The sequence below is a fragment of the Rutilus rutilus genome (assembly GCF_951802725.1).
Source record: "Rutilus rutilus genome assembly, chromosome: 1".
Lineage (NCBI taxonomy): Eukaryota > Metazoa > Chordata > Actinopteri > Cypriniformes > Leuciscidae > Rutilus > Rutilus rutilus.
Window position 1 is genome coordinate 29,245,783 of NC_140209.1, and position 13,021 is coordinate 29,258,803.

Genomic DNA, 13,021 nt, shown 5'->3' on the forward strand with positions numbered 1-13,021 from the left:
CCAACACTTTTTATATAATGTGCGATATGCTTTTTAAATGTAATTTAATGTGTATGTTTATGTTTAATGACAATGTACAATGACATCTTGTATCTTGCATCCTACATATAGGGAAAAGAAAAGTATTATTTCACAAATTCGAGTTGATCTTTTAGTAATTTTTGACAGTACAAGTGAGTTTAATACGTTGATTGATCGATTGTTAATATGGTTAATGATTTAATGCACTGAGCACTGCTGTAGTTTATATCGCAACACTCTCTAACAGCAGAAAAGGCTACACTGAAAAAATATATTAAAATATTCATGAACCATTATTGCAACTTGAAGTAAAGTAAATTCAACTTGAAGTAATTAAGTAAAATTAACAAGAGCAAGAAACCTTGTTATAAATACTTAAATATACAAATTCACTCAACATTCTTTACCTAATGAGTTTACTTAGAAAACTTGAGTATTGGCAACTCAATTTTACAAGTTGAGCACTTGGTTCAGTCAACTTAAAAGTTTTAAAAACCGTTTTCTTTACAAGTTTGTTCATATACTTCAATTATATGGAAACTGATTGCCTTACATTTCTCAAGCATGTTTTGCTCAAAGTTGTAAGTTGTTAGTGGAAGCCAAGGGGAGTGCAAACCAGCTCAACCAGTTCTACAACAGGTTTGATTGCCCTGCTACCGCTGCAATGGCTTGCCCAACCCCCACACCGCACCCCCCACCTACCTTAATCTGTTCACAGCATGCCCCCCCACCCTTTCGCTCATCTTCACCATCAACTGTACCCCTCCCCTATGCATGCACTTCGGCCTATAGTCTTCAGCCAGCATTCACTGATGCTCCACTCCCCCCAATACTCAACAAAGGGACCCCACTTCCTCCCATCATCACGGCGTATCAGCTTAGAGGAGAGCTGAGTAGACTTCGCCCAGGGAAAGCGGCTGGCCCAGACAGAGTGTGTCCCAGACTGCTCAAAGCCTGTGCGGTGGAATTGGCGGAGCCTCTACAGCATGTCTTCAACCTTAACCTCCGTCTGGGGAAGGTACCAGCACTGTGGAAGACATCATGTCTTATCCCAGTTCCTAAGAAACCGCTTCCCAGTGAGCTAAATGACTTCAGGCCAGTCGCTCTAACTTCACACATGATGAAGACGATGGAGCGACTGCTACTTCGCATCCTAAAACCACAAGTCAGCCACTCACTTGACCGGCTTCAGTTTGCATACCAGGAGAAGGTGGGCGTGGATGATGCCATCATATACCTACTGCACAGAGTGCATTCTCATCTGGACAAGGGGAAAAGTGCTGTAAGAATTATGTTCTTTGATTTTTCTAGCGCCTTTAACACCATTCAGCCTGCCAGATTGAGGGATAAGCTGGTGCAGTTGGGGGTTGATGCTCACCTGGTATCCTGGATAACAGACTACCTGACGGAGAGACCACAGTTCGTAAGGCTGAAGGACTGTTTCTCGGAGACTGTGGTATGTAGCACTGGAGCGCCTCAGGGGACTGTGCTTTCACCGTTCCTGTTCACCCTGTACACTTCTGACTTCAGCTACAACTCAGAGTCATGCCACATGCAGAAGTTTTCGGATGACACAGCAATTGTGGGGTGTATCAGGGATGTACAGGTGTTCGAGTACATGAACCTGGTTAATGACTTTGTGCAATGGTGCAGGCTCAACCATCTGCAGCTGAATGCAACAAAGACCAAAGAGTTGGTGGTGGATTTTAGGAGATCGAAGCAATACATGCAACCAGTCTCCATTGAGGGGGTCAGTGTGGAGGTGGTCAGCACAGTACCTGGGGGTACACTTGGACAATAAGCTGGACTGGTCAGCCAACTCGGATGCGCTGTATCAGAAAGGGCAAAGTCAGCTCTATTTCCTGAGGAGACTGCGGTCATTCAATATCTGCAGTAAGCTACTCAGGATGTTTTACCAGTCAGTCATTGCCAGTGTCCTGTTTTATGCTGTGGTGTGCTGGGGAGGCAGTAATAAGAAGAGAGATGCTGGGCGACTGAACAGACTGGTAAAGAAAGCTGGCTCTGTTGTCAGGATTGAGCTAAAGTCACTCACAGCTACTGCAGAGAAACGGACAATGAGCAGGATGCTGGCGATCACGGATAATGATCACCACCCACATAGCATGTTCATTAAACCGAGGAGCAGGTTCAGTAGCAGACTTCTGTCACTGTCATGCTCTACAGACAGGTTGAGGAGGTCCTTTGTCCCCAGGGCCATCCAGCTCTTCAATACCACACAAAGGGGAAGGGAGAGATGGACTTTTAAGCAAGAGTCTGTGTCTCTCAGCTGTCTATCAATTATATAATGAACAAACATCTTCATTTTATTATTTATTCTCTGTCATGTATTATCCTATTCATATCCAGCCAATAGTTAATATTCATAGTCATAGTTAATATTTTTTCATATATTTATATATATATATATATATATATATATATATATATATATATATATATATATATATATATATTTAAATATATATACAGTGAGGAAAATAAGTATTTGAACACCCTGCTATTTTGCAAGTTCTCCCACTTGGAAATCATGGAGGGGTCTGAAATTGTCATCGTAGGTGCATGTCCACTGTGAGAGACATAATCTAAAAAAAATAATCCAGAAATCACAATGTATGATTTTTTAACTATTTATTTGTATGATACAGCTGCAAATAAGTATTTGAACACCTGAGAAAATCTATGTTAATATTTGGTACAGTAGCCTTTGTTTGCAATTACAGAGGTCAAACGTTTCCTGTAGTTTTTCACCAGGTTTGCACACACTGCAGGAGGGATTTTGGCCCACTCCTCCACACAGATATTCTCTAGATCAGTCAGGTTTCTGGGCTGTCACTGAGAAACACGGAGTTTGAGCTCCTCCAAAGATTCTCTATTGGGTTTAGGTCTGGAGACTGGCTAGGCCACGCCAGAACCTTGATATGCTTCTTACAGAGCCACTCCTTGGTTATCCTGGCTGTGTGCTTTGGGTCATTGTCATGTTGGAAGACCCAGCCTCGACCCATCTTCAATGCTCTAACTGAGGGAAGGAGGTTGTTCCCCAAAATCTCGCAATACATGGCCCCGGTCATCCTCTCCTTAATACAGTGCAGTCGCCCTGTCCCATGTGCAGAAAAACACCCCAAAAGCATGATGCTACCACCCCCATGCTTCACAGTAGGGATGGTGTTCTTGGGATGGTACTCATCATTCTTCTTCCTCCAAACACGTTTAGTGGAATTATGAGCAAAAAGTTCTATTTTGGTCTCATCTGACCACATGACTTTCTCCCATGACTCCTCTGGATCATCCAAATGGTCATTGGCAAACTTAAGACAGGACTTGACATGTGCTGGTTTAAACAGGGGAACCTTCCGTGCCATGCATGATTTCAAACCATGACGTCTTAGTGTATTACCAACAGTAACCTTGGAAACGGTGGTCCCAGCTCTTTTCAGGTCATTGACCAGCTCCTCCCGTGTAGTTCTGGGCTGATTTCTCACCTTTCTTAGGATCATTGAGACCCCACGAGGTGAGATCTTGCATGGAGCCCCAATCCGAGGGAGATACTTATTTGCAGCTGTATCATACAAATAAATAGTTAAAAAATCATATATTGTGATTTCTGGATTTTTTTTTTAGATTATGTCTCTCACAGTGGACATGCACCTACCAAGTGGGAGAACTTGCAAAATAGCAGGGTGTTCAAATACTTATTTTCCTCACTGTATATATATATATATATGTTTTATTATTATTACTTTTATCTTTATATGTGTGATATATGTGGATATGTGCTGTCTAAGCTACTGGATGCCTTAAATTTCCTTCGGGATGAATAAAAGTATCTATCTATCTATCTATCTATCTATCTATCTATCTATCTATCTATCTATCTATCTATCTATCTATCTATCTATCTATCTATCTATCTATCTATCTATCTATCTATCTATCTATCTATCTAAATATAAAGACATACAAAAAAGTGTTTGGACAACAATGGACTGTACATTTATTAACATTTATTAAACTGCATAATGCAAATACTTGGTGTATTTTAATTAACCGTAAAAATTAAAAGTGAAAGAAGAAAAAAAATGTTATAAAGTGGCTAATAAACATCACTGAAAAACAGTTATTGCCATTTAAATAAAGCAACATGCAGCATATTATCAATGTTTCTTGGTCTTATCTTGGACTGAAGCACAGGGCAGGCTCTACTCTACTCACAGGCTCTAGTCTAGACCCACAAAACTCAACAGAACATTAACACAATCTTTGCTCCAATATTATTCAATTTACATCATTAAAACATGCCTTTTGTGTAACAAATATGCACAGAATATTGTTGTATTGCCTCATGTCCCAGCAATGCACAGCAAAGATGATCTTGCCGATGTGTCAAATTATAGACCCGTTTCAAATGTACCTTTTCTGGCATGTGTGTGGTTGCTGACCAACTCCAAACTCATCTCTATACAAATTGCCTACTAGAAACTTTCAATCTGGGTTTAGATCTAGACACAGTACAGAGACTGCACTAGTCAGGGTCTTGAATAACCTCCTCGTTACACCTCCTCGTTACACCTCCTGTCCTGTCTTACCTGCACTCGAGGCAGTAACGTGAGCTCCACTGAGAGTCTTCACTCCTATTGGAAATTTGCTGCTCATGTGCAAAAAGTTCAACTTTTCTGAACTTGGGAAGTTGGGAATTGGGAAGTCCATTGCTTTTCTGAACTTGTCACGTGAGTCGCATCGTTTGACATGCCTACATGCTGTCACTGTCGTTCGTGTCTCTGGAAGTCGACAGCCCTCCATTGAAAATGAATGGGATCAAAGCCACTGGAAGGCAAACCTGTAACCTAAGCCGAAAAAAGTGTAACGCCTGCTAACACTGCAGCACACAGGGAAGGAGACAAGAGGCTGTTTTTTTTATGGATGTAAATGGAGGAGAGGCTTCACTACGTTGAATAAACCGTTTTTGTGTGGAGATAGCTTATCGTTTAATGAATCGACAGCCTCATTGGCTAATCTTCAACATGTTTGCTCTTAACCCTCTGGGGTCTGAGGTGTTTTCTGGACCCTGGAGCTGTTTTGACATGCTACTTATAAATTCTTTATAGCTAAAGTCTGATTACACTGTATTCAGCACAAACTCCGCTACAATAATATGTGAGCAGCATGTATGTAAAAGTTTGTAGTTTTGAGAAAATTACATTTATGCGTAGTTAAGTGAATTTTTGACTGAAGTCGCTGAAATAAGGCTATAAAACCCATACTGAATATTTGTTCACAGGACTTTTCTAGAACTGGATTTTGTAGCCTTGAATTTTTGCTTCAAAAAGCTGTGATAAGCATCCTGCCCACTCATTCACATAAAACAAGATATTGATTTAAAATTTGCAAGACATGTTTTGTGTTAGAAATATCATATTAGAGGAGGCGTAAATGATCACGAATAAAGATGTGTTTCACAACTGGGAAGACAAAGACCCTTCCAATCAGGAATCGAATTGTACATTTTAAAATTCACAATTTTCTTTTAAAAGAACACCGGGTTTGTTGTATCTGCTTGTAGGGCTGTACAATTTGGCCCCAAAATTTTGTGCTTATATATTAATTTGAATAATAATGATTACTGATTATGATTATTAGTAGCCTACTAAATAAAAGTATATAAAAAAAAATAGAAATGATACAGCAATATAACTATTTTACTATATTAATTATTTCATATTCTTTTCAGATTGATCTATTTTTAGTTTACACCGGAACAAAATGCTGTTTTATAAGAGATGTCACGGACAATTGGTGTGATTCAGTTTACGGTCCTCATTCATTTCCATGGTATCCACAAACTGACGGTTGCACAGCTCTGAACGAAATTATATGATGCCAAGGCTGTAACGTGAATGTTATCAAGACACACATGATCAAAATTAGCCGTTACGCTTTTTCCAATGGTAGAGCCATGGACCATCTTATCTCCAAATAATAAGACCATGCCTTGATTGGATCGTGTTGCTTTGTCGCTGCATGTCACTGGTGGAATAAACAAGGCTTTACGGTGCGTGCGCACTGGCTCGAAGAGAGCAGAGCAATGATTTTCAGTTCATTCCTACTGAAGATGAGATTCATGCTCGCGCCAAAACAATTCAAATCCTTTTTTTTTTCTTTTTTTTTTTAAATGAATGAACTAATGAAAATTATTTTCTATGCATAAATCTTGACATCAATCCAGGATTAAAAAATATATAGCTTATATTTCAACACTTTACATGTATACATTTGTACGAATGTTATTATAAGCTCTCCTGTTTGTATGTTATATATTAAAAGCTTACTATAATAATTCAATCAGACAATAATTCATCTTTATACATCTGCTACTTTAATTGATTGTACTCTAATTCATTGTATAACTGTATCATTTATCTCTTTTAATTCTCTTTATAATTGTTTTAATTTCCCTTGCTTTTATTTTGTGCTTATTTTCTATGCAACGCACTTTGAATTGCCATAGTGTGATTATTTTAATCCCTTTCAATGTAAAGCACTTTGAATTGCCATAGTGTATGAAACGTGCTATGTAAATACACTTGCCTTGCCTCTCACCTCTGTCACACTTTAACCTGGAGTGACTTCAGACCTACTTTCACAGACCTGATTAAGCAATGCAATGTTTCGTCAGAGGGTTTAAAACCATGCGTCACGAACACTAACTCTCCCTGTCAATCAAATCAGCTCTCAAAAAGTGTCAGTGCAGTCAAGTCAATAATATCACTGAAGATTAAGTGTCCACAACTAAGCAAGCCAGAAGAAACAGCGGCAAGGAAACCAAACTCCATCAGGTGAAAGAATGGAGAAATAAAACAGTCGGGGCTCAGTCGGAGACCAGTTCTCCTCTGGTGAATGAATGAACACAGTGTCATTATGATTCAGGCTGCATTACAGGTCAGAAGTCAATATGGACAGATTGTGTCACGCTCAATCTTAAAACCCATGAACTAAACTAAACAAGGTACAACAAAAAACCAACCAAATACTCAAACTGTAGACAATAACTATGAGTCCATCCAAAGTTAATTGAATTTAACTTGTCATAAAAATAGATGGATGGAAATAGCTATTGTAACACTTTTCCTATTCACCCTGTGATGTTAATCGTTTGGCACTGGTATGATGTTCAGCTTTTGTCTTAAAACAAACATTAACTAACTACCCTTAGGTACTGTATAAATGGCAATAAAAATCCACTATAAATGGTTCATTCTCAGCAGAAAGAGCAAAACTAAATTCTCTGTTCGGTTTTACTGTTTATTTGGCCTGATATATTGATGGCCAACTGCATCAATAGTAAGGTTGCATCACTATATTGCACAGCTGTTTTAACACACCTGCAATAGATCAGATCAGACCAAAGATTATTTAACGTTGTGCAATACACTTATATACCTAGGCAACGTATCTGTACTGCAATATATGAAGACCATAGTGTATCATGTTGATAGTTAATGTGATGAACTTCACATGTGGTTCCTCTGCTATGTGAACTTGAGAAGAACTGACTTTATACATTCATTAATCACCATAACACCAGCTGATTCAAAAGACATTGAGCAAAAGTATGGCAAAAAGTAAAGTTAGTCACTTGATCAAATGCAGTGATATTACGTAATATACATTACAAGTGAGTCTAAATACCTAAATTGTGCCGCTGTACAGAAAGACAGTTGGCATTCGTCCTCCTTTCCCATGGCTGAACCTTCACCTGTCTGAGGATGATTAGCTTTTATTGCTAACTGTGTCAGGGGTAGACAGGAACACAGAGACTGTTTTGATTGTTGCACACTTGTGCTAGCAGGCCTGAGAACATAAAAGGTGAATTTCAGGTCAAGATACGGCATGTCTTCCTCTTTAACCCATATACTCGTAAAAGTCAACTAAATGAACTCTAGCCTCCTTTTTTCTACAACAATGCTAACACGGGTTTTAAACTTTTGGCATTGATGGTTCCATGAAGAATCTTTAATATCCATGGAACCTTTCCATCGGAAAAAAAAAAAGAAAATAAAATAAAAGGTTCTTTATAGTGAAAAAGGGTTAATTCGATTTAGATGTTAATAACTGCAGAAATGAGTCATCAAACTGAGAAAGGGTCCATAGGATATCAAAAAGAAAACAACTGTTGAACACAATTCCTTTGCATAAGGCCGATTTAATAAAAAAAAAGGAAGAATGACAATACTTACATTTCTCACAGGTTAATTGAGTGATAGCCTACAGTACACATGATTACAATTATGTAAATTCCCTTTTTGCATTATGGTATATATTTTGACCATTTTTAATCAACATTGTCATCATTAACATTGTCAAGTTTGCTTTCTCGATTCTCAAAATGCAATATTTCAGTTTCAAACAAGCAGTTCAGACACGACAGCCAGAGCACTGTGCAAAACAGACCAATAAACATAGAAAAGAAACTATTTGTGGTCAGTCACCTTAAAGCCCTATTTTATATTTAGTATGTCAGAGTGTACGAGGTTAAGGTGACGAATGAGCCTGCGTTTTTTTCCTTCGCTATGAATTAAGTACATTCAGTTAACATGAATCTGGACGGGAATGTGGACTGACGCAAGTTAAACTGATTGTAGAATCAATCAAGAGCATAACAATGTGCAAAGCATTGGAGAAATTAGCCAAGCAGCATGAAGTACAAGCAGAACACACTTCTCGTAGTTATATAAAAACCTTCAATGCAATGAGAATGATTTTACAAACAATTGCACATAATGATTCTTACAATAAATCCTTGGCTTTACGATACTTCATGTTTCTGTGAGCTTTTTTATGGATCTTTCTGACGGCGATTGAATTGGTCCACATCAGTAGTGCAACAGAACACAGCAGGATGAATCCAAAACCACAGTAACAAGCAAAAGTTTCTATAAATGTTGTGTTTTTTTTGCTCTGTGACAGACTCTCATCATACAAGCGAACATTAGTGTGTATCTAAAGACATTCAGTTTGATGCAGACGTTAAAAAGGTGCACTGTACGTCCTCTAGTGTTCATCTGCGGAATTACACATAGCCCATGTTGCACTATTCAAAAATATATATATATAAAAAACAAACAAACAAAAAAATTCACAATCTGGTAAAAATCATAACTGGATATGTGGAGAGAAAAAGCATTAAAACATTTGTGGTCTCTTTCAAAAACACGTGCATGTTTTGACTGAAAAATTAAGGAATTTGAAGTTAATTTTAGCAGCGAAATTCGTTTTTTAAAAAGTGACTTATTTTGACATACATAACACAAACCGTCTATTACTAGAATGATTTCTTTTTTCTTTTTTTTTTGGAAGATGAATTCATATATCACAAATAACTGACTATAAATACCTAGACAAGGGGAATAAAGCTATTGTATAAATTCTATAAATGACCTAAAGCTATTCTATAAAATGGTACATTTTATATTCACTAACTTTTCCTGTAAATTTAATTTTCTATTGTTATTGCAAACCCAAAGAAGCAGCATTTTTTGCTTAAGACTTTTTTGTTTTGGACATCGCATTTTTCAATATTTCCGCCCCCTTTTGCGCATTTTATCATAAAGGGGGTCGAAGTGTGTGTAGCTTCAGCCTTAAGACCACAGTGGAAAACAGGTGAAGAGAAACAAACAAAATAAGTCATTCATAAATAACAGTAATCGTACACTATGAGACACCTCGTCTGTCACGCTTACAGATGATGAACAAACACCACTTCCTTTCAGGCAAGACCCACAGATTAAAATTCAGAGTATTTCAGAGTGTGACGAACTTCCCGTTGAAACTCAAACCGCTCGCAAACGCACAGACAGACTTTAAATAAACACCGCATACGGTTACCCTACTGGCCAAGGTCTTGAGTTAGTGGTCCTGCCTTCTGTGCGACACACACAGTGCTTGAGTCTGGAAGTGTTATGCATGTATGATCATGTCAGAAACGTGTGAAGAGAGACACCTGAGCAATGTCCATAGTCTGACGGGGAGTCAGTCGGCCCAGGATGAACCTCCTACTGAAGTGAAGGAGCGCCGCCCCCCTCTGGGCTTCAGCGTGTCATTTCCTGCAGGCCTCAGCGCAGTGCTGGAACTGGGCGAAGCCGAGAAACACCTGTTCCAGTGAGATCTGGCTGACGCAGTAGTCCTCGATGCTGTACTTCTCTTTGGCTGTTTCTAGCACCCCGAACACCTGAGACAAAATGACATGTTAAAAATGTTATCAGTGTGGAGGTTTTGTCTATCAAGCGGTCATTATGGAGGGATATCTGTGTGCAAGTACACGCTAAACATGTCTTCTTTATTAAACTTCATTCAACTAAAGGTCGATGGAATTAAATATGAGCAAAATGCTTACTCGTTTGCATTTTAAAATTTTGCATTAAAATTTTGTATGTATGTATGTATGTATGTATGTATGTATGTATGTATGTATGTATGTATGTATGTATGTATGTATGTATATATATATATATATATATATATATGAAGAGTTCAGATGCAAAAGCCTCTAAGTGGGTGCCATCTGAAATTTTCTTCTAGAATGATAATTTTTATCAATTTATATTGATTTATCATTATTTATAAATTCAGTAATTTCACTTAAATGGCAATGAAAATGACCTATTTATTGTCATTTAAGTGAAATTACTGAACTTAAATATACAAGCTTGATAAAAATGATCATTCTAGAAGAAAATTTCAGATGGCACTAAGAGGCTTTTGCATCTGAACTCTTTATATATATATATATATATATATATATACAGTGCTATGCATAAGTTTAGGCAACCATGCTAAAGTTGACTAAAAAGAGGAATAAAAAATCATATTTTGCAAATTTAACTTAATGCCTTATTTTAAAAAATTAGGAAAAATCCAACCTTTAAGGACACCAATTTTCTTTGTGAATGAATAATGTATCGTAAATAAATAAATGTTCTTCCTTAAAAAACAGGGTGCATAAGTTTGGGCACCACTATGTTAAATTCCCATAGAGGCAGGCAGTTTTTTATTTTTAAGTATTTTTTTTTTTTTTTTTTTAGGATAATATGCATCCTGATAAAGTTCCCTTGGCCTTTGGAATTAAAATAGCCCCACATCATCACATAGCATTCACCATACCTAGAGATTGGCATGGAGTACTTTCCATAAGATCATCTCTCAATGCAAATCAAACTAGCTATTAGGCTAACTGAAATAAAATCATGTCAATCTCTAGGTATGGTGAAGGCTATGTGATGATGTGGGGCTATTTTAATTCCAAAGGCCAAGGGAACTTTATCAGGATGCATAGTATCCTAAAAAAAAAAAAAAAAAAATACTTAAAAATAAAAATCTGCCTGCCTCTATGGGAATTTAACATAGTGGTGCCCAAACTTATGCACCCTGTTTTTTAAGGAAGAACATTTATTTATTTACGATACATTATTCATTCACAAAGAAAATTGGTGTCCTTAAAGGTTGGATTTTTCCTAATTTTTTAAAATAAGGCATTAAGTTAAATTTGCAAAATATGATTTTTTATTCCTCTTTTTAGTCAACTTTAGCATGGTTGCCTAAACTTATGCATAGCACTGTATATATATATATATATATATATATATATATATATATATATATATATATATATATATATATATATATATATATATATATATATATATATATACAGAAAAATGGAGACTAAGTATGCTCAGGTCAAAGACCATGTAGACTTGCTTAGCACAGTAGAACTAACAGTCATGTGATTAGCTAAGATAATTTTTAAACTCTTTTAAAAGACTTGAGTGATATTGGTTTTTACTCAATTGTAAGATTTAAATGTACATGTATCTTTTGTTCAGGAGTTTCACTTGGTTGCTGTGACCAGTGATTTCCTGGCCGCAAATAAAACTTCATTTCTGCAAAGAGCAACTTGGGAGTCGTGTCAGATATATGCTGCACAGCTTAGGAATAGAAGTGCTAAAGATTCTACGCTCAATAGACAACAAAAGAAACAGCTCAAGTGTGATTGAGGTAGTGATAGTAGCTTCTTGACGGGATGCTGTCACCTTACTTACAAACTATTGGATTGTATTGTGAGTATTCAGGGAATTACCTTGAGATACTGTAGTAAGAAGTCAGATTTAGTTGAGGATTTCCACGACAATATATATATATATATATATATATAGGCTTTGGCAATTTTATTTAGTTTGTGTTAAGGGTTGTTGTCTTTTTTTTTCAGGGTTTCTGCAGGTTTCAGTAATGCCTGGTTCAGATTACACGATTTTAGCCCGATTTTGGAACGATCCGTTTGACGTAGGGTGTCGTGGGGATTCGTAAACGACAACGGGCGTCGAGACGCAAGATTCGATCGTTTCATCTTGTATAGTGTGTCATAGTGGGCGACAACCTACGTTGCGTCTGCGATGCTTCACGACATCACGACAGAAAGACTAGCATGTTTAATTTTTTAACGGTCCTCCACGACGGTTCCGTCAAGAGTGAGTGAGTGTGCGCGAGCGAGTGTGTGTGTGCACGCACGCGCGAGTGAGCGTGTGTGTGTGTGTAAGTGTGTGTGTGTGTGTGCGCGAGTGAGTGAGCGAGCTACATGTGTGCGTGTGAGCGAGTGTGTGTGTGTATGTGTGCTTGAATGTGTGCGCGATGACTGGTCGGAAAGCAACGTGTAGTCTGACATGTTTCTTGTCCACGACATGACAAGATTTTAAGAGTCAAAATCGTGTAATCTGACACCGTGACTATCGTAACAGACCGAAAAATCTTGTAATCTGAACCAGGCATAAGTCAAATTTAAGACCTTTTTAAGACATTTTAAGCCCATAAAGATTGAAATTTAAGACCTACACGACACATTATCCAAGTTAGATAGATAGTTACCTCGGGACCGAGTATCTATCTATCTATCTTTCTATCTATCTAGGATTATCTGATGTGTGTGTGTGTG

The 13,021-nt window shown here is 37.5% G+C and overlaps 1 protein-coding gene and 1 long non-coding RNA gene across 2 annotated transcripts in view; both read right to left on the reverse strand.

Annotated features, from left to right (window-relative positions):
* The window catches only part of LOC311278113, a 415,099-nt gene that overhangs the window by 87,133 nt on the left and 314,945 nt on the right, over positions 1–13,021 (reverse strand). The gene's annotated exons all lie outside the window — the stretch shown is intronic.
* The window catches only part of abca3b (ATP-binding cassette, sub-family A (ABC1), member 3b), a 49,683-nt gene continuing 44,881 nt past the window's right edge, over positions 8,220–13,021 (reverse strand). Inside the window, exon 31 of the mRNA XM_084388247.1 lies at positions 8,220–10,264. Within this exon, the coding sequence (XP_084244373.1) occupies positions 10,133–10,264 (132 nt within the window). The 3' untranslated portion in view covers positions 8,220–10,132. The remainder of the gene's footprint in view (positions 10,265–13,021) is intronic.